Source organism: Hyla sarda, chromosome 10, assembly GCF_029499605.1.
Source record: "Hyla sarda isolate aHylSar1 chromosome 10, aHylSar1.hap1, whole genome shotgun sequence".
NCBI lineage: Eukaryota > Metazoa > Chordata > Amphibia > Anura > Hylidae > Hyla > Hyla sarda.
The window spans coordinates 34,947,303-34,974,763 of NC_079198.1; the positions used below are offsets into that span (position 1 = coordinate 34,947,303).

Here is a 27,461-nt window from a genome sequence, read left to right on the forward strand (position 1 = left end):
AACTTAAATATACGTCCTTCGTCGTTAAGGGGTTAAGTATACTAATTGGCAAAAAAAATGCACACAGAACTAGGCATGCAGTTATGTCTCAAGGAGATATGTAAATGATTACAGGTGTAGTCTGATTAGACACTGGGTCTTGCACAAGAGGGCGCATGCAAACGCTTTCCCTGCTGGGTGGTCTAACTGTTGATAAGAAATTGTTGACTACTAGACATGTCCCTACGATGCACACAAAAATACATTTTGTCCTGTTGACAGACTAATACCGAGTTCACACAGCGGAAAATGTGTGGAATGTCAACACCGAAAACATGTGCGAACGTGATGCAAATTTGACTAATCTGGCGGAATGACAGCAATGCATGTGAAATCCGCAGAAAGAATAGACATGTTTTTGCAGACTGCAGAATCGGAATACTTCTTCCATGAGACACATCATTGTAGAAGCATGATGGCTGTTTCAAGGATGTTGTGAACAGACACCAGACAAACCAGCTCTCAGGGCTTCCTCGTCCACCATCCAGACACAGGTAGCACCTTCATTACACATCCCTGTCTCTTTCTAGATGTGGTGTCCCAGTACAGAACATGGTTCTGTACAGTCCTAAAGTCCCCTCAGGTAGAGTCCCTCAGGTCCACAGGGCTCTCCTGCAGGGTCCCCCTAAGTCATTATATAGTATTGTCTTTTATATATTGTATATTAACCCTTTAAGGACTCAGTTTTTGCACTTTCGTTTTTTCTTCCTTACATAATTCTTTCAATTTTGCACCTAAAAATCCATATGATGGCTCATTTTTTGTGCCACCAATTCTACTTTGTAATGACATCAGTCATTTTACCCAAAATTCTACAGCGAAATGGAAAAAAAAAATCATTGTGCGACAAAATTGAAGGAAAAACGCCATTTTGTAACTTTTAGGGGCTTCTGTTTCTACATAGTGCATTTTCCGGTACAAATGACACCTTTTCTTTATTATGTAGGTCCATACGATTAAAATGATACCCTACTTATATAGGTTTGATTTTGTCGTACTTCTGAAAAAAATCATAACTACATGCAGGAAAATGTATACGTTTAAAATTGTCATCTTCTGACCCCTATAACTTTTTTATTTTTCCACGTATGGGGCAGTTTTAGGGCTCATTTTTTGTGTCGTAATCTGAAGTTTTTAGCGGTATTGATAGGACTGATGGATCGCTTTTTATTAATTTTGGGGTGTCCCAGTACCGCATTTCAAACGGTACTTATTTATCTATGGGGTCCCCGTAGCCCGAGTCCCTAGGACTTAGTAATATCTGTTAGTCAGTCCGCCCCTAGTCGCCTCTATTATAGTGTATAGATTCCTAATTTATCCATAGAATAATGTATATAGTATTATTTCTGCATATAAATGGTTAATTACTTGTTTCCATGGTGTCACAGGGCCTTCGGGTCATGTGATGCGCTCCAAGCCTCATTCTGGATGTGTTTGAGGCCTCACTTTGGTATCTCTAGCCTCATTTTGGGTTTTGCAATGTGTATAGACCTTGTGATGTAAACAATCCCATGATACCATGTAAAGTGAGTGGCAGACGTTCGGACCAATCAAAATCGCCACGCCCCCTGCCCATATAAGGGAGCGGCGGCCATGTTATCTCTCTCTTGTTCCTGGGATAGCAAGCAAGCAAGACCTGTATAGCAGTAATCACAGTGAGTTAGGCCTGAGCCTTGCGGCAACGGCTGAATGATCTAAATTATAGAGTGTGTCATCCCCTAAGCACTCTGCAGTATCACCGGACCCAATATGTCCCCTAAATCCGGACGGATCTGCACATCACTCCCTAAATTCAGAGACTATAAGTTTAATGCAAGGTCTGCAACTTCTGCCAGTCACTAAGCAACCTAAGAACTGTTATATGAGACTGTTACTACGCATTGGATATTGCAAGCACTGCAGTAAAGTTATTCAAGTTCAAGTAAAATCTGCTTGTGGACCTTCAGTCATTTCATTGCACCTATCGCTTCTGGGAAGGGCGGCGATAGGCCGGAACATAGATTCAGCATACCAGCCCTCACCCTGGTGTCACAAGTGACTGGGTTAATATCAACCCCTCATATACCAACATCATACCATCCCTACCATACACCCTCCAAGGGCTACCACAATGTTTTCATGATATAAAAAGTGACCAAAAATACACTATTTTGGACTTTGGAATAATTTTGGGCGTACGCCATTGACCGTGCGGTTTAATTAATGATATATTTTTATAATTCGGACATATATTTATTTTTCTTTAAACAGTTTTTTTGTAAATGGAAAAAGGGGGGTGATTCAAACTTTTGGGAATGGGTTAAATGATCTTTATTAACTTTTTTTTTCACTTTTTTTTTTTTGCAATCTTATAGCTCCCATAGGGGGCTATAACACTGCACACACTGATCTTTTACATTGATCAGTGGTTTCTCATAGGAAACCATTGATCAATGATTCTGCCACTTGACTGCTCATGCCTGGATCGAACACCAGGAGGCAGGTAAGGGAGCCCACCTTGTGTCCTACAGCTGTTCGGGATGCCGCAATTTCACCGCAGCGGTCCCGAACAGCCCCCTGAGCTAACAGGCATTAGTTAGTTTCACTTTAGACGTGGCGATCAACTTTGAATGCCGCGTCTAAAGGGTTAATAGCGAGCGGCACCGCGATCACTGCTGCGCACTATTAGACACGGGTCCCGGCCGTTGTTAGAGGCTGGGCCCGACCCAGGAACACCCTGAGTCCTTAAGGGGTTAAGTATGTACATTTATTATATCTATTGTACAGTGAATGTAAGTAATATATGAAGGTTGTTAGGACGTTTACCCTGTATAGGACCTTCCTAAGGTCATGTGATATGTCATGTGCTGTGTGATCACATGATATACCCAGAGTTCCAGAGACACAGGTAACCACAGGCAACCAGCTACCAATGGGTTTGAGTTCAGCCCCCTGATATATAAGGGGCTGTAGTCTCCACACTCTCTCTCTTTACTTCCTGCTCTATTCTTGGACATTAAAGCAAGAACAAGTCCTGTACAAGTCAAGTCCAGCATATCTAGGCCAAAGCCTATAAGTCTGCAGCCACATCAAATCTGTGAGTATAAGTCAAGTCTCTACTGTCCCTATCAAAATCATAACAGTAGTACTGTGGCCTGCATCATTATCATTGCAACTACAAGTCCAAGCAAGCCTGAGAGGTTCCTAGTGTCCCGGTCACCTCTGTGGAAGTTGGCTATTTGTAAAGACTGTTATACTGCCTTCATCAGTAAAGTTCCAGTTACATCAAAACCTGCTTTGGACTCTCATTTACTATATGCCGTTTTGGGTTGGTTGTCGGTGATGCCCTACACCATACAACCATATCCTGGCATCACGAACACTAGAGGTTAACAACATCTTGCCCCAGGGGTTAGTGCCATTTGGCCCCGCTTCCTCCATTGCTACACCTCGTGGTCCCACCATTACACCGTGGTCACCACACAGGCAAGTAGCAGAAGTAAGATAGATTACTTACCGGGTAATCTAATTTTTATTAGCTCATGACAGCACCCCTGGAGAGGACCTCCCACCGCAGGACAGGAAACTTTGGAACATAAAAAGGGACACGCCTCTCCACACCTCAATTCAAAGTAAAGTACTCCAAAGGAGCCAATAATCATAGAAAATGATTTTCATTCTCTAAATTCATTAAGCAACATAAAGAAATTTTTGTACATTTTTTTTTAGGGTGGGATAAATGAGGGGTGCTGTCATGAGCTAATGAAAAACAGATTACCCGGTAAGTAATCTATCTTTACCAGCACCCCTGGGACTACCGCCTGAAGGACTTTACATCCAAAGTAAAGATCAGAAATAGGATTTAATTGCAACCTATAGTGTTTTACAAAAGTATGTTTTGAGGACCATGTTGCTGCCCTACAGATTTGGTCCAAAGAGGCTTCAGCCTTCTCTATGACTTGACAAACTCTAGCACAGCCACGCTGACTATAACTGACTTGAATTACCTACCCCCGCTTCCAGGGGATGACAAATGGCCAACCACCCCGGAAGTGGAATCCTCCGAGTCGGGAGAAGCATCGCCGGTGAGGCTGTTCCCTCACCATAGGACCTGGGCATCCTGGGCAGAGATTGCTACCGAGGAGTCGGAAGTAAGTACCCCGGCCCAGGCCACATTTTCAACACCTTCTTTCACTTCTAGCCCAGAGAGAGGGACCCAAGCCCCAAAAGCTGCTGAAGCTACTGCAGGCCCGCAGTCACCCCCTCTACATAGATGGTTGTTCGGCGATGAGCCTGCATTAATCCAGTATATGAGGGAGCATGTTCTTCCCCTGACAGGGAAGCCTCATCCTCCAGTTCCCACAGCTCAGGCCAAAAGAGCCCGAAGAGAAGCCGAAGTTGCTGCCATAGTAGAGGAACTCAGGGCACAGGAGAAACAGAGGTATAGGCCCAAACTGCTGCCGTATGAGGTGCATCAAGAACAGCAGCAAGACACAATACAGCTGGAGGCCCTATATATATCAGAAAGCTGGAGCATCCCCAGGAAGGTGAGCCACCCCTGGAGCGCCGCCGTGCTACTGTTGTAAAGTTTGACCGAGTCAGGGGATTTGGCACACTCATGGACTGCCGGCATGGGGGCACCATCCTTGTCAACAGGAAAGCTGTCCAAAAAGACTATCTTCCCCCAGCACTGCATTCCCTGGAGAAAGGTGAATTTGTGGAGTATACTCTGGTGAGGAGCCTGCAAGGAGAGTGGGCAGCCGCTGTCACCAGGCCAAAGAACCCCACTCAGCTGCCATTCACTTACTTTCCTTCAGATGACTGGGATGCAGATCCTTTTGGGCTGAGACCAATGAAGATCCCAGACGCTGCCCTTGAGGAGGAGAACTACATACCCGAGGCTTCTGTTATGGCTCTCAAGTTTCTCAAGAGATCCAGCTCTTCATCTTCCTTCACAGAAAATGTGCCCAAACCTACTCCCCCTGAGGAGGTGTGGCCTGATCAGCGGGCACCAACTGATTTGCCTAGGCCTACTCCAGTCACGGAGGTGTGGCCTGAGCAACAGGCACAAAAAAATGTGCCTCGGTCTACTCAGAATGTCAAAGAGGTTTGGCTGGGCCAACGGGCACCTACAATATCCCCAGTGGCGCAAGCTGCTACAATGAGTGTAGTGGTCATTGTCAGCCCGATCATTGCTCAGTCAAGATTAACCCATGTGAATCCCATGAAGGGGGTCCAGTCTCGCACTCCTAGATTTATGTCTCAACCTAGGAAGCATACCGATAGGCGAGGCAGGGAAAATAAAAGAGTGCCTACTTAAAGTTGTGTACAATGACTGCACCTACTACGGGTATATGACTAACTGTTCTGTACACAAGTACAATCTTCTTGTTAAAGGTTTACTACACCAGAGCAACTTTTAAGAAGATTACCTGACAGACTTTCGTCAAGCCAGTTTATTCTGCAACCTTTTTGTAAGTCTTGTGCCCGGTTACGGCTGTGATTCTAACCAGAGACTCCATAGTGTATTGGGACTACTAAGCCATATGTGAACTTTAATGTATATATGGTAAAAGTAATATATTTTGTGCACCATGTTGCACTCCGGGATAACAGGTGATCTAACATGACCATATCAGTTATTATGTTAGCCGTACTTAACCCTCAGGTCTACAGGTATTAAAAGTTATGCCTAATAAAATGTAATAAAGTGTAAATGGTTTACTGTACATGTGTACAGGATTGTTTAAAGGTGTTACAGTGATACCACATAGGTGTTGCTCCAGCCCCACTGGGGGAGACGAGAAAACCCCCTTCACACTAGTGCCTCACACAGCCAGATATCTAGACTGACCTAAATAGTCTACACACACATAAATTCAGTACACATAAGCCTCAATCACAAAAGTCATGTACATCAGTCACAAACTTCAGTCAAATATACATTAGGGACTGTAGGATTCTTATATCAGTTCACACCTCTGTTAGTCATTAAAATGTCAAGTAAATAATGTAATTTATTCTTGTCTTTGCGTACCCAGGGTACTTTACTGGCCAGAATGTATTCCTGTAGCTAACCAAATGCACATACAAAAGTAAGGTAACAGAATGTTAAATGTTATCTAGAGTAAAGTGTTCTAAGGGTAAAGTGTGTAATGCTGATAGACCCTAGTAGCCAAGGCATTGGGCAGAAAGCCTCCAGCAACCCAATCCACAACCAGTGTCTAACAGCAAAAAAATAAACAGTGGTATAATGTCAAAGTGTATGTATAAGTATTGCCATCACCATGCATACCAAGTCTAATAGTCTAATAGTCAGTCAAATGTCAGTCAGTCAAATATATCATAGTACTAATCTAATGTCGCAGTATTCATTAAGTGTCCTAGTCATAATAAAATGTCAGATATAGTCCAGTGTCATAAAATGTTTTAGTCAGTCGGAAATGTATAGTCAGCCGTGTCTGTTATATGCATATTCACTAGTTGTGCATAGTCCATAGTCATACCTACTAAAAAAAAAAAAAAAAAGGGTTATGTCATAAGTATAAGTCATGTTGAAAATGAATCATTATCTCAAGCAAGTCCTAGAGTTATTCTGTCCATCAGATTTGCAGAGCATGTATGGACATTATATACAGAGACTCTTATCACCAGTTGATCAGTTTTCATATTCGTTTCATCAGTCTGGAATTGAACGTTGTATATAATGCTTCAGGACTGCATATGGCCAAGTGGCCATTTCGCTCCTCTCCCTAAGGGGACAGACGTCGAGGGCGACTTATATTAAGTAAGGGGATTTGTTGTGTTCCGGGACAGAACGTGGTTCTGTACAGTTCCTATAAGGCCTCCCTTATATGCACCAACGACATCCCTTGTTATTTGTGGTGATTGTTGACACAAGTACACTTTAAGTTTGTGTAATGTTTTAATCAGTCTAAAATAAAAGTTACTTTTTAGGCACACCCGAGACACAATATTGGTGCTCTTATAATTTTCTATATTAAAGCTGGGTCGCAAATTACACATTAGTGTGGTCAGACGCAGGACCATATCTCTCTGCACCCCCCTTTTAGATTTTTGATCTTTCTTTGTTATGGCAGGCTTTATAACTAATGCAATCAATACAGAGAGCTGGTTATCAGATGTGAGAAATGTTTTCTCTGAAAATTCGTTTGTTCAGCCTAAATACACCCCGTCTATGCGATCATCATTTAAGGAACTGACTAAACGATATAAACAATACGCAACCTCCTTCTGGGAAGTTCAAAGCTTTGAAAATTATCTAAAACAGGGCATAGTACCTCGTGGCCTTAGAGTCCCCATACTTCCCTCCACTAGACTGAGAACACCTGTAGTACTAACAAAGTGGAAAACGGAAGCCACAAAGTGCTCTACAAAATTTATGGAAATCCTCCTAGAGTAAGAAAAGAAAAATCTTGAGATAACTTTGACTAAACTAGAGAAACAGAAGGAGGTTGTATTGCGTTTTAAAAGTGACCCCGAATACTCTGTGAAAGAAACTCAATTAACTCAATTACAAAATCATATTGAGAAGTATCAGTACTATTTGAAATTCCGCAAACACTCCCAATTTGTTAGAGACCTTGCGGATTTCAAAGAAAACCAAGCCTATGCAGTATTGGAAAAAAATCCTACTAACAGAGAAACCAAAACTGAGGTGTCATCATCTGATACAGATTTCTCAGGAGGTTCTGTTGGTAAGAGTAAAAGAGGTGGCAACAGAGGAGGAAGTAGAGGTCAGAGAGGAAGGGGAAGAGGAAGAGGCAGATATTGAGGAGCCAACAATAACAACCAATTCGCATAATGTGGTGGCTCGTCCTCTTCCTATCCCTCTCCTTTTATAGATGGAAGTCAGAGGGATCCATATCAACTACGGTTCCTACCTCGCACTCTGAACAACCCTCAGAAATAAATGAAGCAGAAGAAACACATTAATCATTAACCTCTCAAGTTTGATACTCACTGATGCACAGAGATCAGTTCTCCTCAAAGACCTGTCCTTTGTTCCGACGGTCAAATTTGACCATTTTGAATGGACAAAGGACATAGCCTTATTTGCCCGAAAATTGAAGTGCCATGAATTTTTTAAAATGCGCAATAGGTGCGAGGGCCTAAATTTGGGTATCTCAGGAGATGACTTTGCAACAACAAATGAATTAGTGACATTACTAAATGAAAATGAACAGCCATTGGAAGAGGGTCCATTCACGGACCTTAAACTAAGCAGTAAAAGCTTTCCACCTATAGGGGACACCTCGTGCATAGTTGTATTCTCTGAGCTTGTTCTTAGGGATTTCAAAACTCTCTCGAGTGTAGGTCAAAGCAGTACAAACAGCCAAGGTCTCAGGGACAATCTTACCTTCATGGAAAGACAGTCTCTTACGCAGCTGCAAAATAATAGTCAAATTATTATAAAATCCTCCGATAAAGGAGGTAACATCGTCCTGATGGACAGATTAAAATATATTCGGATGTGTAAGAGACTACTAGACGACCGAGAGACATATGAAACACTTTCAAGCGATCCAACACCTGCATACTCACAAGAATTGACTGAAATTTTGACCAATGCACTGGAAAAAAAATCTTACAGAGGATAGAAGGGATTTGCCTGAGTGAGGGTATCATTTTGGCAAGTATTGATGTGGAGGCATTATATTCTTCAATTAAACATTCTGTAGGTCTGTAGGCAGTAGAATACTACCTAAAAACTAGAGGGATGTCCTATCAGGAACAGAATACACTAGTCTTACAACTTTTGAATTTTGTGTTAACCAAAAATTATTTTCTTTTTAATGGTCGCATCTTCCACCAGCTCAGGGGGACCGACGGACTCTATTTCCAATCATTGCACAGTGGTGCTGTTTTATGTACTATGTTTTATCATTCATTTATTGCATTTACCTCCTCAAGGTCCCTGTGAAAGGAGGTTCTACAACACAATTTGTTATATGTATTTTTTATAAATTTATATGGTTTTCAACATATATTTGAAGCACGGTTCCTTTCATTTATCATCATGTATCAGGCTATCTGATATTGGCCTTGGGGTTATGGTTACCATTTCTTTTTTCTAACTTGCAATTCTGGCACCAGTTGATTAAAAAAAATGTTTTCCACCAGAGTACCCCTTTAAAGGGTTGATCCTGTATTAGGAAAAATGGCTGCTTTTTATTTTCTAAATTCAGCTCCACTCCTGTCTAATGGATGTCTCTGTGATGAGCTACAATATTACTAACAACCTGGGGACAGGTGTTACACTGATAAAAGCAACCATGTTTTTATAATCTTCAACAACCTCTTTAATGCTGTCTATAGGAGCATTGATGAGGCCAGCTCTAAAGATGCTTCTACACTTTCCAAAGCTGTTCAACCCCATACATATTAATGTTGACTTGGCAGAACGTTCATGTATTGTGAATGGGAAGAGGGGTAGTAAGTTGCTGCCAGACAGCTCATATTCTGGAAAACAATAGTGTCAGGCAATTGAAATTCAATATGGCCAACCTTTCTGAGTACACCACTATACACGATTCACACTACTACTGCTATTCACACCACGCTTTAGCCCTTCTGTTGAGTCTACATTGGCAAGCTGTCAAAACGAGAAGCCAACATAGAGCGCAGTGTGCCAAATGTCTTTAATGGACCAGATTCTTTTTGTGACTCTTTTTGGTCTAGTTTCAGAATGTATACACCTTCTGTGCAGGGCTTAGAAATGTGAAGAAATGTGGTCTACCACAGATAGTATATATGTTCAGAAGAGGGACCAACTTGAGTCACTGTTAGCCTGAATTTGTCCAATTAAAGTGAATGCGGATATCCGGTTTATGTTGGCTTTCTCTTTGACATATTCCTAATGTGAACCTGACGTAGAGCCGTGGTGTGATGTAAATACACCCTTAGAGAGACAGATAAATCGTCGGGGTCGACCAACTTTTCAATAAATTATGAAAAGTATAAGGATTGGGTACCAACTTTTGAGCAGAGACATCTCCTAAGACAAGACATTTGACATTAACCTCTTAACGACAATGGATTTAAATGTACGTCAACACACCATGACGTACATTTACACTGAGCCATGACCGCGAGCACCGGACCTGTGTTCACGTCATGCGCGGCAGGTCCCAGCTGCTATCAGCAGTCAGGGACCCGCCGGTAAAGGCAGACATCCGCAATCGCACAGATGTCCGGCATTAACCCCTCAAATGCCATGATCAATACAGATCATGGCATCTGCGGCAGTGCGGTACTTTAAATGGATGATCAGATCCCTGCAGCGCTGCCGCAGGGATCCTATCAACCATAATGGCGGACAGAGGTCCCCTCACCTGCCTCAGTCCGTCTCCAGGAGTCTTCTGCTCTGGTCTGAAATCGAGCAGACCAGAGCAAAAGATTGCCGATAACACTGATCAGTTCTATGCCGTATGCATAGCACTGAACAGTATTAGCAATCAAATGATTTATATAAATAGTCCCCTATGGGGACTATTAAGGTGTAAAAAAAAAAGTAAAAAAAATAAAAAAAAATTAAAGTAAAAAAATTGGAAAAATCCCCTTCCTCAATAAAAAAGTAACTCATCTGTTTTTCACATTTTACCCACACAAAACATAATTTTTTTTTATTAATAAACATATTTGGTACCGTTGCATGCGTAAAAGTGTGATCTATCAAAATATATTGTTAATGATCCCATACGGTTGAACGGCGTAAACATAAAAAAAATTAAAAAGTCCAAAATTGCTGCATTTTTGTCACATTTTATTCCAAAAAAATTTATAACAATTGAAAAAAAGTAAAAGCTAAGCAAAAGTGGTACTGATAAAAACTACAGATCACAGCACAAAAAATGAGCCCTCATACTGCCACGTATACAGAAAAAATTGAAAGTTATAGGTGGTCAAATTAGTGCAATTTCAAACATACTAATTTTGTTAAAATAGTTTGAGATTTTTTTTAAGCGGTACAATTATAGAAAAGCATACATTATGGATATTATTTTAATCGTATTAACACACAGAATAAAGAAAACATGTAATTTTTACCATAAAGTGTACACCAGGAAAACAAAACCTTCCAAAATTGTGGTTTTCCTTTCATTTTTCCCATATAAATAATATTTTTTGGGTTGCGCCGTACATTTTATGGTAAAATAAGTGCTCTCATTGCAATGTAAAATTGGTGACGCAAAAAACAAGTCCTCATATGGGTCTGTGGATGGAAATATAAAAGAGTTATGATTTTTAGAAGGTGAGGAGAAAAAAAAACGAAAATGCTCAAATAAAATTGGCCTGGTACTTAAGGGGTTAAAGTAAAAACATTTGTTAAGCTCATTTGAGCAAATATTTGCTAATTTTTAATAAGTTCCCATTGGAAAAATAAAGTTTGGCTTAGTGTAATAGGGGGAAGAGCCTCCTACAAATCACATGTTAAATCAGGTTAAAGAAGACCCAGCTAAAGGAAAATGGTCAGCAAATAGTTATCACATGTTCATGACTTTTAATAACACAGCATGGATAATATCAACACAGAAAACATATTTTTAGAATTATAATAATAAGAAAATCTTATTATGACTACCTTTAGCTCTGTGGTCCTCTTCTTTTGGACATTTACCCCCATCCCACCATTTTCGTTTCAGATCCTCTAGACAGTTGTTTTCTTGAAGTTGTAAGATTGCCAAATCAAACTCATCTCGGAAAACTGAGCCTTCAAGTTTAAAAATATGAATTTGTCAAAAAAGGATTCATGTATTAATGTATAAATTTCCTTCCTAGTACTATTTCAATAAGATGAGGTATCCCTAGAGTAGTAGAATCAAAACCCTAGAGCTTTATTGGAATGAACAAAGGGCAATGCAAAAATACTTCATAGTGTAAAACCCATATACGGTAGCTCTCTAAAACATGAAACAATATCAAATTCTACTGTATGTGTTACATACCTATGGGCATTCCAATACCATAGCCTTTCGTGTCCAGCAGCCCTCCGACCTGAGTAAGGTTGCAGTTACGTTGACGATAGTACTCATTCATGGTTGACTCCAGTAGAAAAGCATAGTTCGAGTTCAACACTCTGGCTATACCTTCCTCTGTGCTCTTGACAAATACACTAGGTTGTTTTGAGTGCATGTAATTCCACATCCTTTGATAAGTCTGGTAGCGAGAATTCTAGAAGGGAAATAACAGAGTTGCCACAATTTATATCAAGTTATATGACTATTTTCTTCTGCTAGAATGTCAGGTAGCATTAGATCATTAAATATACTAAGGATAAATAATATTCCCGCTGAGGTCTTTTTCACTCAACATAGTAGTATATTGGAAGTTATATGTGGGGACACAGAGTCCTCTGCAGTTCAGTAGTAGGAAGCCATGAGCAGCTATGTGTCAAAGTTATTTAACCATAAAAGCAATGTTTCTAGCAGGAAATGTCTCCATAATATAGAATAAGAGGGTGAATATAATTTTTTTTTCTAATAAAAAATTTGACAGAAAATCAGGTGTAAGAAAACTGATGTACATGGAGCTACAGCAGGCCATAATGTGGTGTCCCAGTACCACCTTCAAGCTGTAGGTTTTGTGTTGCTGAGGAGTTCTTCCTAAGTATCATGAATCCAATCTGTATGACTTGTGTATCAAACCAACATTTTGTGTATCACACCGCTACCTTTCCATATGCTGTGGTATTAAATATGTGCAAGGGTTAACACATCACTCATTGCTGCCAGCACTTGGGAGCTACACTTGTTAGGATGCATGGAATGTTGGTGAAATGACTCTCCTCAGATTTATGTGGAAACTGCTTTGAAGGAGGAGTCACTAAAGTCAGACCCTCTCTTTCCAGAGGGCTGGAACCAAACCAGTCTAGTCTGGTCCTAGCCAGCAAAATATGAGGGTATCTCCCAGCTTTGCTCCTGCGGTCAGGGTACCTTAGACTGGAATGCAAATATAGCCAGTTTGCCTCATGCTAAGTCACATGAGGAGAAAGAGGTTTAGGACCTAGTCAATGTCCTGTTTCCAGATACCACAGCAAATCTCAGTAGAGAATGATCTAATTGGACTGTACATACATCTTCACTAGCAACACTAAAGTACATAAAGCATATTCAGTGACTGCTGGTCAGTCTAACTGCTTACAAGTAACTTAAAGGGGTACTCCGCCTCAGACATCTTATCTCCTATCCAAAGGATAGGGGATAAGATGTCTGATCGCGGGGGTCCCACCGCTGGGGACCCCTGCGATCTCTGAAGCGCCACCCCGCTGTCATCACTACAGAGCAAACTGGCTCTGTGCGTTATGATGGGGCGATGCAAGGGACGGAGCATCGTGACGTCACACCCCACCCCCTTAATACAAGTCTATGGGTGGGGGAGTGGCCGCGTCACACCCCCACCCATAGACTTGTATTGAGTGGGTGGGACGTGATGTCACGGGGGCAGAGCCATGACGTCACAATGCTCCGTCCCCTGCATCGCCCCATCATCACGCACAGACCCAGTTTGCTCTGTAGTGATGGCGGCAGGGTGGCGCTGCAGACATTGCGGGGGTCCCCAGCTGCAGGACCCCCAAGATCAGACATCTTGCCCCCTATGCTTTGGATAGGGGATAAGATGTCTAGGGCGGAGTACCCCTTTAAAAGGGAACTGTGACCAATTTCCAAGTATTCATCCTAAAATGTTTAACTTCAACTTTGTTCTGTAAGAAGTAATTGTATAGATTTTATACAGTAAATTTTAGTAACGTTTACCTGTTTGGAATTTGCTAGTGTGTCTGTGTCTATTGCACAAATAACCATGGGTACACCCCTCCAGACACCAACTTGTACCCTGGGGTCAAGAACTTACTATCCTGTAAGCTCCCCATTTACAAAAGTTGCAGGAGCTCACAGGGAAACCATTTAAAAAGCCATCCATAAAGCCATCCATGACATTACAGTGGATTTTGCCTGAGGGACTACTACCCTCAGCCGCCTTGAACTACTCCCCCAATACTCATTGTGGGCACAACATTGGAAATGTAAAGGTTACCCATTACAGATCCATACAATATGCATGAGGCATATTTCAGGGAACCTGTGGTAGAAATTATGCCTATGTTGATAGAATTTTCAGTGCGCATTAGAATTCTGCACAGAGATTCCGCAGCAGCAGGGTCCCATTGATATCAAAGGAATTCTGCTGCACTGTGCACACGGCGGAATTTCTGCAGCATTTTTCTAGCGCAGAAATCTTGATTACGGCGTCCGGAGTAAGAATAGACATGTCTATTTTTTTCAGTGGAGTCCGTATGGAAATGCATTGCCATCTATATTCTGTTGGCACCCCGCACAGAAATTTTACATGCAGGCATTCACAAGTGTGAACATAGCCTTATGAGTTGAATATCTAAGTGAGGAGACAGAGCTACAGGAAATGTGATATGCGAGCAACTCTCTAGGACCTTGCAGACCATACACAAGCAAAAAAGCAAGGTTAAGTGAAAAAAGACAGACTCTAATATTTGAATAAAGTTACCCTTCATAGTCTAAGGTATATTTCATGGGTTACAAATGTGTCTATTTGGCAGTTCTAGCTGCTCCTAAATTTACTATTTGCCAAATAATTACTTGGAAGAAAGTCATGCTGGAGCCTCCATGTATTGTACCATACTCAATGGTGGTCTGGTCTGCCAGGTCATCCACTGATTCGATGGGTACATCCATTCTTTGCACAGTGAGAAAGGCAGCAAGATTGGCTGTGTATGATGAAATTATTATTAGGGTGAATGCCCACCTGAAAGAGCAAAATAGAAACAAATGGAAACTTGGTCATTGCTTTTTACCAGTAAAGTAAAGCCAAATGAAATGACTGCTTATTTGAATGTATTGTTCAGCAGCCCCTAGAGGCCATTACTAAACAAAACAAAACTTTTACAACATTTTCTTAATATGCACTATTAATTTGGAGTTTAGTTTAAAGGCGTCTCCCTCTGGACCAACAATCCAGGATAATAGGCTAAACTAGTTGTGCTTTTTAGCTTTCCAATACTATGTTGCTAAGTGGCCTGATGGTAGTCATAAACTGAAGAGTCACAATGGTTGAGCCAAAGTATGACCATAAACACACTGGCCCTCATTTACTATTGCAAACCCGACATGTTTTGTCTGGTTGTGCGCCAGATTCTGTCGCATTGCGCCAGAAATTCTGTCTGTGCCAGAATTTGTGCCAGAATTGGAAAAAACCTGACTAACTTTCCATTTTGCTAAGAAAACCCGAAAAGGGGGAGTGACCGCCGGGGAAAGGGGGCATGGTCTTCAAAAAGGGGCGTGTTCCCGACATTTTCACAAAAACCCAACATATTTACTAAGGTTTCCACATAAAATGTGGTGGATTTGAGCTGAGGAAAACCAGACAGATCAGCAAAGTGTAGGGAAAGTGGAAAATGTAGGGAAACCTTAGTAAATACTGTGGAAAATAAATTGTAGGGAATTAAAACCCACAAAGAAACCTACACTCCACTCTTAGTAAATAAGGGCCACTGTTTAGAACACCGGGTGCTGCATGGAGATTGCAGTGAGACCCCCACAATCAGACATCTTATTCCCTATCCTTTGGTATCCCTTTAATTCACACAGGACATGTTTAGGATGCTATCCACCTACATTATAAAGCAGTGGTGGTGCTTTAAGAGGGTCAATGTTAATGACAAATTTGCATTTGCATCAAGATTTATAATATGGTACAGACTCTGAGGGGGAGATTTATTAAAACCTGTGTAGGGGAAGAGTGGTGCAGTTGTCCATAGCAACCAAATAGATTGCTTCTTTCATTTTTCACAGGCCTCTTAAAAAATAAAGAAGCAATCTGATTGGTTGCTATGGGCAACTGTACCACTTATCCTCTACATAGGTTTTGATAAATCTCCCCCTAAAACTTGGCAATTAAAAATGTATAGGTAAATGGGGTTGTCGGCAGGCAAAAAAAAAACAAAAAAAAAAAAACAAAAGCAAATGTGTCTTGAGATGGTGTAAAAATCACAAAGAAGTGATATTCACCTACTCTGAGATCCAACAGTTGCCGTGCCAATGCTTTAGGTCCTTGTTTATCACTGCTACATCCTGGTTCCTGGTCACACTTGCCCCTTGAGAATAGACTTTTCAGCCAATGACTGCCGAGGTGGGACATCACTGTGGCCAGTGATTGGTTGAATTAGGCAATGCCTACTAGGATGATGACATGTCACCAGGAACCAGGTGGTAGCAGTGAGGAACGGGGACTGAAAGTATTGGTGCTGCAGCTAATGACGTAGGTGGGTACAGCTCTAAAAACACTTGTAATGCAGCACTCCAAGGTAGGAAAAATAAACGTTGTTTATTCCATCACACCTGAGAGTGTTATGAAGAATATGTATATCCTCTTTAATGTTCAGTCTTTTTCTGGCTGTGACTTTAAAAATGACCACTCCCCTATCACGGTGATATAGTTGTAGCTCACCACTGTTTGTTAGTGTAAGCTAGCTGTGCTGCAGATAAACTAAAGTATATAGGAAAGTGAAGCAGCAAAAGCAATTCAGTATCAGGCTAGCTTTCAACACATACTCCCAATGTAGTGGTTGTCTTTTCTCTATGGTAGGTACAAAGTTACTGACAATGTATATATTATAGTTATATTGTTCACAGGGTTGAAAAAAGACAAGAGTTTAATAGCTCTATGACTATAAAAGCAACAGTGGCATCAGACGGAGAATAGCCACATAAATGTAAATGATGTAAAGGGGTACTCCGGTGGAAAACATATTTTTTTTAATTAACTGGTGGCAGAAAGTTAAACATATTTGTAAATTACGTCTATTAAAAAATCTTAATCTTTCCAGTATTTATCAGCTGCTCTATGCTCTAAAGGAAGTTCTTTTCTTTTTGAATTTCTTTTCTGTCTGACCACAGTGCTCTCTGCTGACACCTCTGTCCGTATCAGGAACTGTCTAGAGTAGGAGCAAATCCCCATAGCAAACCTATCCTGCTCTGAACAGTTCCTGACATGGACAGAGGTGTCAGTAGAGAGTAGTGATGTCGCGAACATAAAATTTTGACTTCAAGGGGACCAACACCTGGACTGTGGGGTGCCGGAGTGGGATCCATGGCGAAACTCCCATGGAAAATGACATAGTTGATGCAGAGTCTGGTTTTAATCCATAAAGGGCATGCATCACCTATTATTCCTAAATGGTTTGGAATAAAGTGCTTTAGCCCCCTTTAGGCAGCACATAGAGCCCCCCTTTAGGCATCACATAGTTAGATTCCCCCCTTTAGACAGCACATAGATTCCCCCATATTAGGCAGCACATAGTTAGATCCCCCCTTTAGGCAGCACATAAGATTCCCCCATATTAGGCAGCACATAGTGGGATTTGAACACAAGGCCCCAGCGCTGCAAGACAGCAGTGCTAACCTCTAAGCCACCATGCTACCCTTAGCATACATCTAATATCCACGGTTGCAAAAATTGACAGAGATGTCAGCAGAGAGTACCTGAAAAATTAGGCATGTACACATGCCTGAAAAATTTGGTATTGTTGCAGCCGCTTCTGTAGCAACGGCCATAAAAATTGCAGCACCATAACAATTGCAGCAGCAGAGGCCAGAAAAATTAGGCATGTACACATGGATGAAAAATTGGGTATTGTCGCAGCCACATCTGTAGAAGCAGCCAGAAAAATTGCAGCACCAGAAAAAGTGCAGTAGCAGATGCCAGAAAAATTAGGCATGTATACCTGGCTGGAAAATTTGGTATTGTCGCAGCTGGAGCAGCGGCTATAAAAATTGCAGCACCATAACAAGTGCAGTAGCAGAGGCCAGAAAAATTAGGCATGTACACATGGATGAAAAATTGGGTATTGTCGCAGCCGCCAGAAAAATTGCAGCACCATAACAAGTTAAGCAGCAGAGGCCAGAAATATTAGGCATGTACACCTGGCAGGAAAATTTGGTATTGTCTCAGCTGTAGCAGCGGCCATAAAAATTGCAGCACCATAACAAGTGCAGCAGCAGAGGCCAGAAAAATTAGGCATATACACCTGGCTGGAAAATTTTGTGCTGTAGCAGCGGCCTGAAAAATTTCTGTTTGTTTTGCCAGGCAGAAAGTGCCCTAAAACATTGCGGCTTGAACCCTAGTTGGTGGCGGATAAATCGCGCAAGTCATCCGGCATTCAGAGTTCAAATACAGCAGCGTGTGGACCATTTTTAGGCCAAGGCAGCTAATCTGATCAGGCCTTGTTCAGTCAAATGTATCGCCCAGTGTCAGTCCCTTCAGGATCCATCCCTCATTCATCTTAAGAAAGGTGAGGTAATCCAGATTTTTTTGACCAAGGCGACTCTTCTCAGTGACAATACCTCCTGCTGCACTGAAGGTCCTTTCTGACAGGACACTTGAAGCGGGACAGGCCAGAAGTTCGAGCGCAAATTGGGATAGCTCAGGCCACAGGTCAAGCCGGCACACCCAGTAGTCAAGGGGTTCATCGCTCCTCAGAGTGTCAATATCTGCGGTTAAGGTCAGGTAGTCTGCTACCTGTCGGTCAAGTCGTTCTCTGATGTTCGACCCCGAAGGGCTGTGGCGATGCATAGGACTTAAAAAGCTCTGCATATCCTCCATCAACAGCATGTCTGTACAGCTTCGTGTCCTTGCCGGCGTGTTCGTGGGAGGAGGAGGAGGATTACTTTCAACTCTTCCCCTGTTAGATCCCTGTTGTGCTGTGACATGACCCTTATACGCTATGTACAGCATACTTCTTAATTTATTTTGGACCTGCTGAATCCTTTCCGCCTGGCTGTAATGCAGTAACATGTCAGGCACTTTATGTTTATACCGGGGGTCTAGTAGCGTGGACACCCAGTACAGGTCGTTCTCCTTCACCCTTTTTATACGAGGGTCCTTCAACAGGCACGACATCATGAAAGACCCCATTTGCACAAGGACGGATGCCGAGCTACTCATGTCCCGTTCCTCGTCCTCAGTGATGTCAGGGAAGGTATAATTTTCTTCCCCCCAGCCACGTACAACACCACGGGAACCAGATAGGTGACAAGGAGCATCCTGGGATGCCTGCTGTGGTTGGTCTTCCTCCTCCTCTTCAAAGCCACATTCCTCCTCTGACTCCTCTTCCTCACAATCCTCTTCCAGCGTTGCTGCAGGTCCAGCAAGCAATGCTGATAAGGCTGTTTCTGGTGGTGATGGTGTCCACAACTCTTCCTCTTCACGCTCATCTACTGCCTGATCCAGCACTCTTCACAGGGCATGCTCCAAGAAGAAAACAAACGGTATGATGTCGCTGATGGTGCCTTCGGTGCGACTGACCAGGTTTGTCACCTCCTCAAAAGGACGCATGAGCCTACAGGCATTGCGCATGAGCCTCCAGTAACGTAGCAAAAAATTCCCATCTCCGCTGATGATGTCCTAGCACCCCGGTCATACAAATATTCGTTGACGGCTTTTTCTTGTTGGAGCAGGCGGACGAACATTAGGAGTGTTGAATTCCAACGTGTCGGGCTGTCACAAATCAAGCGCCTCACTGGCATGTTGTTTCACCGCTGGATATCTGACAAGTGCGCCATGGCCGTGTTGGAACGCCTGAAATGGCCACACACCTTCCTGGACTGCTTCAGGACATCCTGTGCGTTCAGGGCCGACAGGAGCGCTGGTGCGGTGTGACTCTCTGCTTTGAGGCAAGTCAACCCCAAGATGGCATGACACTGCCGTATCCGGAATGTGGAATAGCACCTGGGGAGCTGGGGGGGGGGGGGGGGGGGATGCCGGTGATGTGGAGCAAGACGCAGCAGTGGAAGAGGACTCGGCCGAAGATGTTATGGAAGAGGATGGAGTAGGAGGAGTAGAGGAGGTGGCAGCAGGCCTGCCTGCAAGTCGTGGCGGTGTCACCAACTCCTCTGCAGAGCCACGCATTCCATGCTTGGCAGCCGTCACCAGGTTTACCCAATGAGCAGTGTAGGTGATATACCTGCCCTGACCATGCTTTGCAGACCAGGTATCAGTGGTCAGATGGACCCTTGCCCCTACACTGTGTGCCAGACATGCCATAATTTCCTTTTGCACAATGGAGTAAAGGTTGGGGACTGCCTTTTGTGCAAAAAAATTTTGTCCGGGTACCTACCACTGCAGTGTCCCAATGGCTCCAAATTTTTTAAAGGCCTCAGACTCCACCAGCTTGTATGGTAAAAGCTGGCGGGCTAGCAGTTCCGACAAGCCAGCTGTCAGACGCCGGGCTAGGGGGTGACTTTGAGACATTGTCTTCTTGCGCTCAAACATCTCCTTGACAGACACCTGACTGTGGGCAGATGAGCAGGAACTGCTCAAGGCGAGAGACGGAGAGGCGGATGGTTGAGAGTGAGCAAGGAGGGCAGCAGTGGTTGACCTGGCTGAAGATGCTGGACCAGGAGGAGGATGACAGTTTTGACTTTGTGTGCTGTTTGTACTGACGTGTTGATCCCATAGGCATTTGTGATGTGACATCATGTGCCTTCGCAAAGCAGTTGTGCCTAGGTGGGTGTTGGACTTCCCACGACTCAGTTTCTTCTGGCACAGGTTGCAAATGGCCTCACTGTTGTCAGAGGCAGACACACCAAAAATATACCACACTGCTGAGCTCTGCGATGACGGCATTCTGGTGGTGGCAACAGCGTGCGTTGATTGGCGTCCCGTCTGGCTGAGCCCGGGTGCCGATGCATGCTGTCTGACTCTGCCACTAGCTCTTGCGACGATCTCCCCCTGCTTCCAACTCGTCTCCTCCTCCTCTCTGTCTCCCCATCTGAACTTTCCCCCTCTTCTTCTCTTCTAGCGGGCAACCACGTTGCATCCACGGACACATCGTCATCATCAACACCTTCACCGCTATCTGGTACCTCAAGAAAGGAAGCAGCAGCGGGTATAACATCATCATCACACCGTACGTCCATGTGTGTAATGCTGCCTGACTCAGACATTTTCCTGTTAACTACATCCTCTGCCAATAATGGTTGCACATCACTCATGTCTTCAAACTGATGTGTAAATAACTCCTCTGACGGATCAAGTAAAGCTGCTGTGGTGCTAGTGTTGGTGGTGGCAGCAGGCGGGCAAGTGGTAGCATGAGAGGTGCCCGAAGCTAAGCTAGAGGAGGAGAAGGAAGCTTTAGTAGTAGATTGGGTGTCTTGTGATAGCCAGTCAACTAAGTCTTCAGAACTTTGGGGGTTCAGGGTACGTGGCCTCTGAACACTGGCCATTCTAGGGCCAAAGGGAATCCCAGCACCACGAGGGCCTCTGTGCGGTGGCCTTCCTCTGGCTGTCATTTTTTTGGTTAAATTTGGTTAAAGTGTCACACCTATTGTGATTTGCACTAGGGTGACACAATTTGCCCTGCAGGCAAGAAAAATGGCAACTGTGACGTGAACTAACAGTGACAACTGATTTTATTTAACAGCCAAAAAAGGTATTTTTTTAAAATTTGCACAACTGTCACACCTAATGTGATTTGCACTAGGGTGACACAATTTGCCCTGCAGGCAGGAAAAATGGCAACTGTGACGTGAACTAACAGTGACGGCTGATTTTATTTAACAGCCAAAAAAGGTATTTTTTTTTTTAATTTGCCCAACTGTCACACCTAAAGTGATTTGCACTAGGGTGACACAATTTGCCCTGCAGGCAGGAAAAATGGCAACTGTGACATGAACTAACAGTGACAAACTGATTTTATTTTACAGCCAAAAAAGGTATTTTTTTTTAATTTGCACAACTGTCACACCTCGTGTGATTTGCACTAGGGTGACACAATTTGCCCTGCAATCAGGAAAAATGGCAACTGTGACGTGAACTAACAGTGACGGCTGATTTTATTTAACAGCCAAAAAAGGTATCTTTTTAATTTGCACAACTGTCACACCTAATGTGATTTGCACTAGGGTGACACAATTTGCCCTTAAAGCAGATGTTACACTAGTGCTTTAGGAGTAAACTGGACCCTGAATACACCACCTAGCAGCAACCTAGCTATCGCTTTACCTATACAGCAGGAGCAGCTTCTCTAACCCTCCACTTCCTAAGCCTGCAGCATGCTGAATGAGGCTAAAATGGGGTCCGTGCAAGAGGTATGAGGGTCTGGAAGGGAGGGACTGCTGCTGATTGGCTGTAATGTGTCTGCTGACTCTGACTCACAGGGTCAAAATTTACTGCAATGTTAAAGTATAGGGGGCAGATCAAACTTCACATATGTTCGCCCGGCGATGCGAACGCGAACATGTGAAATTCGCCGGGAGCTGTTCGCTGGCGAACAATTCGCGACATCTCTAGTAGAGAGCACTGTGGTCAGACAGAAAAGAAATTCAAAAAGAAAAGAACTTCCTGTGAAGCATACAGCAGATGTACTGGAAGTACTGGAAGGATTAAGATTTTTAAATAGAAGTAATTTACAAATCTGTTTAACTTTCTGGAACCAGTTAATAAAAAAAAAAAAAAGTTTTCTGCTAGAGTACCTCTTTAAAGATTTAAAAAGATTTGTGGATAAAAAAAAAACACAAAACATAATCCTAGTAAAGTGAAAATACTGGGATTCAAAAGGTTCTGGTATCTGTTTACATTCCAGGAAAAGATAACTTCTCTTACCAAACTCCGCTGACACATCGTGTAGACAAAGCTCTGGGTGCTATGGTAGATCCCTGTTGCATAAAGCCTCCAACTGGAAACCACAGACTGTTCCCAAGTGAATACTGATTTATTAAGAGGTTGCATCTTCCCTGTACACATGGATGAGGACTGTACCATTCATATGGAGTTAAGCTAAATACAAAAGATAACATAATATATCAGATTAATAGGAAATGTTTTGAGTAAAATCTTGACAATCTTTGCCCTAGCTACATGTTCATGGGTTATTCAGCATTTGAAATGCATAGCTGATTTCTTCTAAAAATACTGCCACTCCTGTCTTATGGTTGTTTTTGGCATAACAGCTTGGATTTATTTATTTTTAATGGAACTGAGCTGCAATACCACACACAAACTGAAGACAAGAGCTGGAAATATCTATGCTTTTCTAATCCTGGATAACCCCTTAAGGGTACATTCATATGTACAGGAATTGATGCATATTTTTGATGCATATTTTGGGTAGCAAAATGGGTAGCAAAATCAGCTGTGTGGTGACCCAGTACAGAATATAGCATACTGCCCATCCTGTGTGGCAGATGTTGCCTACATTGCCCGTCTTGGGCCCACACTAATCAGGACTCTATATACCTCAATATTATACTATGGTTAATGTTCTGTCATTTATTGCATACTTTTGCTTCAATCTCTGTTCGTCACGAAAAGGTGAATTGCACATTACCCTCTCCCGACACCACAGCTGCACAATATATGCAGCAAAAATATGCAGTAGATCCTGTAGGTGTGAACGTACCCTTAGGCTGGATTTCCACTTGTCAATTTTTTTGTTGGAAAATTGCCACTGCAGTTTTTAAGCCAAAGAAAGAAGAAATACTGTCAAGTGGAAATCCAGCCTTAGGGTAGGGTCACACACAGCGCATCTACAGCGCAATTAATGCTGCGAATGCGCTACCAGCAGAGAAAGAGCGACTTCAGAGGGAGCTACCTGCTGCGGCTGGGTAGCTCTGTGTGTTAGCTTGTGACTGCCAGCAAAAAATTTCTACAGGAGGACACACAAAGCTACAGTGAGCTCGCTCTGCTGTTGCTCTGTAACTGCCGAAGCGCATCCACAGCGGATGCGCTGTGTATGACCCTACCCTTAAAGAGGTTGTTGTAGCAGATAAAAAGACATAACAAACCCTCTTTCCCCAGTACTCAACTTCTGAGGAGTCTGCCAACATTCTCCACTATATTGTGACTTCTGCATGCAGTGGCCACTGGCCACACAATGTTGCAGCTAAAATTATCTGTAGTTAGGCCCTTGTGACAATATATCAGAAATATGAGAATAAGCAAAAACACCAATAGCACCCAATGTATGTTTATCTGTAAGAAGACCACCCAGATCACCTGTCACCAAGGTTAGGAATCCAGGTGACCAAAATGTACCATTTGAGGTTGAGAAGAGATGACAGCATCCAATGTGGGTAAGATTTAAGTTCTTTATCCCTCCATGCACAAAATTAAACAACAATGTTTTGGCTTAAGAAAGAGTTTGTCAAGCTAAATATATAGTGACAGAATTATATCTTAAAGTAATTGAGTGTGAAGCTATCCCAGGTAAGGTTACCATTAGAGATGAGCGAACTTACAGTAAATTCGATTCGTCACGAACTTCTCGGCTCGGCAGTTGATTTCTTATCCTGCATAAATTAGTTCAGCTTTCAGGTGCTCCGGTGGGCTGGAAAAGGTGGATACATTCCTAGGAAAGAGTCTCCTAGGACTGTATCCACCTTTTCCAGCCCACCGGAGCATCGGAAAGCTGAACTAATTTATGCAGGAAAAGTCATCAACTGCCGAGCCGAGAAGTTTGTGACGAATCGAATTTACTGTAAGTTCGCTCATCTCTAGTTACCATGCAAATTTTTCATGTAAGCCAACACAAGGCTTGACTAGAAGAAAAGTGCATATTTTGACTGGTTTGATTTTCCACAATCTGCAGGGAAATCTACAAGTAAATCTGTACCAAATTGTGCTAGTGTGGTCCAGACTGGGTAGCAGATTGTCAGCTGCAGATCTCCCCTGCCACCCCCATGACCCCACCTTTCTGGTCCCGTCTTAATCACGTTTAATCACATGACCTCTGCTTTCTGTGATCGGCAGCTGTGGTCACATATTGCGTTACATCATTGCCAAAGCCAATACAAACCCAAGAAGCATTGCCACAGGAGTTCGGGACGGTCAAATATAGTGCTTTTCTTTACTCTGTATTTTGTTTATTTATTTATCTTAACCCCTTAAGGACGCAGCCCTTTTTCACCTTAAGGACTGAGCCCTTTTTCGCAATTCTGACCACCGTCGCTATACGAATTAATACACTTAAAACACTTTTACCGAATATTCTGATTCTGATTTTTTTCCTGACATATTCTACTTTATTTTGGTGCTAAATTTTCGGCGTTACTTGCATCCTTTTTTGGTGAAAAATCCCCAAATTTCATGAAAATGTTGAAAATTTTGCATTTTTCTAACTTTGAAGCTCTCTACTTGTAAGGAAAATGGATATTCACAATAAATGTTATTTTTATTCACAAATACAATATGTCCACTTTATGTTGGCATCATAAAATGGACATATTTTTGTTTTTTGAAAAAATTAGAGGGCTTCAAAGTAGAGCAGCATTTTTCAAAAATTCATGAAAATTGCTAAATCTGAAGGGACAGATGTTACAGAACTAAAACTCTCAGCATGCCTGGGAAGTTCAGGCATGCTGAGAGTTGTAGTTTGGCAACATCTGGAGGGCTACCGTTTGGGCACCACTGTAACAGTGGTCTCCAAACTGTGACCCTCCAGATGTTGCAAAACTACACCTTCAGCATGCCCAGACAGCCTTTGGCTGTCTGGGCATGCTGGGAGTTGCAGTTTGGCCTTCCTAGTGGTTGCCACAGTAAAGATCACTTTAATTTCACTTTAAATCCCCCCCACTGTAGTTTCCCTACCTGACCCAGGATCCAGCAGTCTCCAGCGACGATCGGGGATCTCCAGGCATCTTCTCCTGCAGGTACCGTCCTCCATCTTCTTCCCACGATCCCCTTGACATCCAGGAGAGGGCAGAACGGGGGTTGCCATGGCAACCCACTGTCCTCCTCTGCCATTGGTCAGAATCAGTTCTGACCAATGGCAAGGGATAGGAGGAGATCGCAGCACTGCGACCTCACTCCTAGCCCTCAAGATGATCGGGGCTGTCCCTGACTTTCCGGGTGATCGGGTCACCAGAGACCCAATCAGCCCGGAATAGCAGGGGGTCTCAGGACCCCCCTGGGCGATGTTTTTCAGCAGGCATCCCGATCCGGTCCCCAACCGGCTAGCGGCGGGGACCGGAATTCCCACGGGCGTATGCATATGCCCTACGTCCTTAAGGACTCGGGATGCAGGGCGTATGCATACGCCCGGCGTCCTGAACAGGTTAAACGGAACTTTCACATTTTGTTGTGGATCTGCAGGTAAGGGCCCATGGACACTGGAACTTTTGCCATGGAATTCCCGCTGCAGAAATTCCAATTCCACCCAGAACATGTCGCAATATCCCCGGAACTGCATTGTTGTCAATAGGGATGTCACATGTCTATGCTGTCATACGCCAATTCATTCTGGCGGCGTCTGCTGCACATGGAATCTCGGTAGTGTGCATGGGCCCTAATCTTTAGCAAACACATTGGTTTTGTTGTAGGAATAATGGAAAAATCCACTTAAAAAAACAACAAGAACAAATAAAATGCTTTATTAAAATAGTATGGTGCTGTTTGGCGTCTGTTTGTACCCTGGCACTGTGTCTGTGGGGTTGCGCGGCCCAGGGACTGGTTTGAGTGGCATTGGGGCTACTCTTCCAGTTGGGTCGCTCCCCCTGTGGATGTTGGGGCGGTGGTGGTCGCCACTCAGTGCTGCGCAATTTTATGATTGGGACCCGCTACTTACAGGTGGCCGTGACATGGCTAGCAGGCTTGCACTTCATGATCTTAAAGTACACTAACGACCTGTTAGTTTAATAAATGTTGCTGAAAAGCATTAGATCAAGGTGCATGTTGTGGATGTGCGACAGTCAAGTTTAATTAATTAGGTTTTTTATCCCCTCTTTTTTTAATTTTTTTTTTTTTTTGCTTGGTCTGCACTCTGCCCCTCCCCTAGCCCAGGCCTATATAATTGAAAGGAAACTGCAGTAGGGCCCTATTCCTCCTGGCACCCTCTCAGTCTTATACTGGGAGTACATGGTAAGTGAGCTTTTTACATCTTTTCCCCCTGGTGCGGTGCTTTTTGGCGTCCGTTGCTGCCCCGGCGCTGTGTCTGTGGGGTGGCGTGGCCCCGGACTGGTTTGAGTGGCATTGGGGCTGCTCTGCCAGTTGGGTCGCTCCCCCTGTGGGCACTGGTGTTGGGGCAGTGGTGTTCACCACCAGTGCTGCGCCATTTTATGCTAGGGATGCTAGGGATTAGATAAAGGTGCATGTTGTGGATGTGAGACCACATCTGTTTTTTCTCAAGTTAAATTTATTAAAATAGTGCCAACATATTCTGCAGCACTGTTGTCATCACTCACTGTCCTCATGGGGCTCACAATATAAATTTCACATTATTTAATCAGTAAATCCATGTCCATTCCACTGCAGATACGCTGCAGATAAAAAAAATATATATATATTTTTGCACATAAAATTTCCACATGGTGTAAATGAGATTTGTTAAATTTTATTAATTTTGCTGCTACCGTATTCCACTGTGAATTTTCCAACCACAAATCCAGACAGATAATCCA

General features: G+C 43.1%; 1 protein-coding gene across 3 annotated transcripts in view; it reads right to left on the reverse strand.

The window, feature by feature from the left end:
• Positions 1-27,461, reverse strand: part of GRIK4 (glutamate ionotropic receptor kainate type subunit 4) — a 454,975-nt gene that overhangs the window by 13,199 nt on the left and 414,315 nt on the right. For all 3 annotated transcript variants that reach the window (XM_056543987.1, XM_056543989.1, XM_056543988.1), the window contains exons 15-18: positions 22,672-22,845; positions 14,652-14,817; positions 11,988-12,213; positions 11,624-11,752 (exon numbers count right to left, since the gene is read on the reverse strand). In XM_056543987.1, the coding sequence (XP_056399962.1) occupies positions 11,624-11,752; positions 11,988-12,213; positions 14,652-14,817; positions 22,672-22,845 (695 nt within the window). The remainder of the gene's footprint in view (positions 1-11,623; positions 11,753-11,987; positions 12,214-14,651; positions 14,818-22,671; positions 22,846-27,461) is intronic.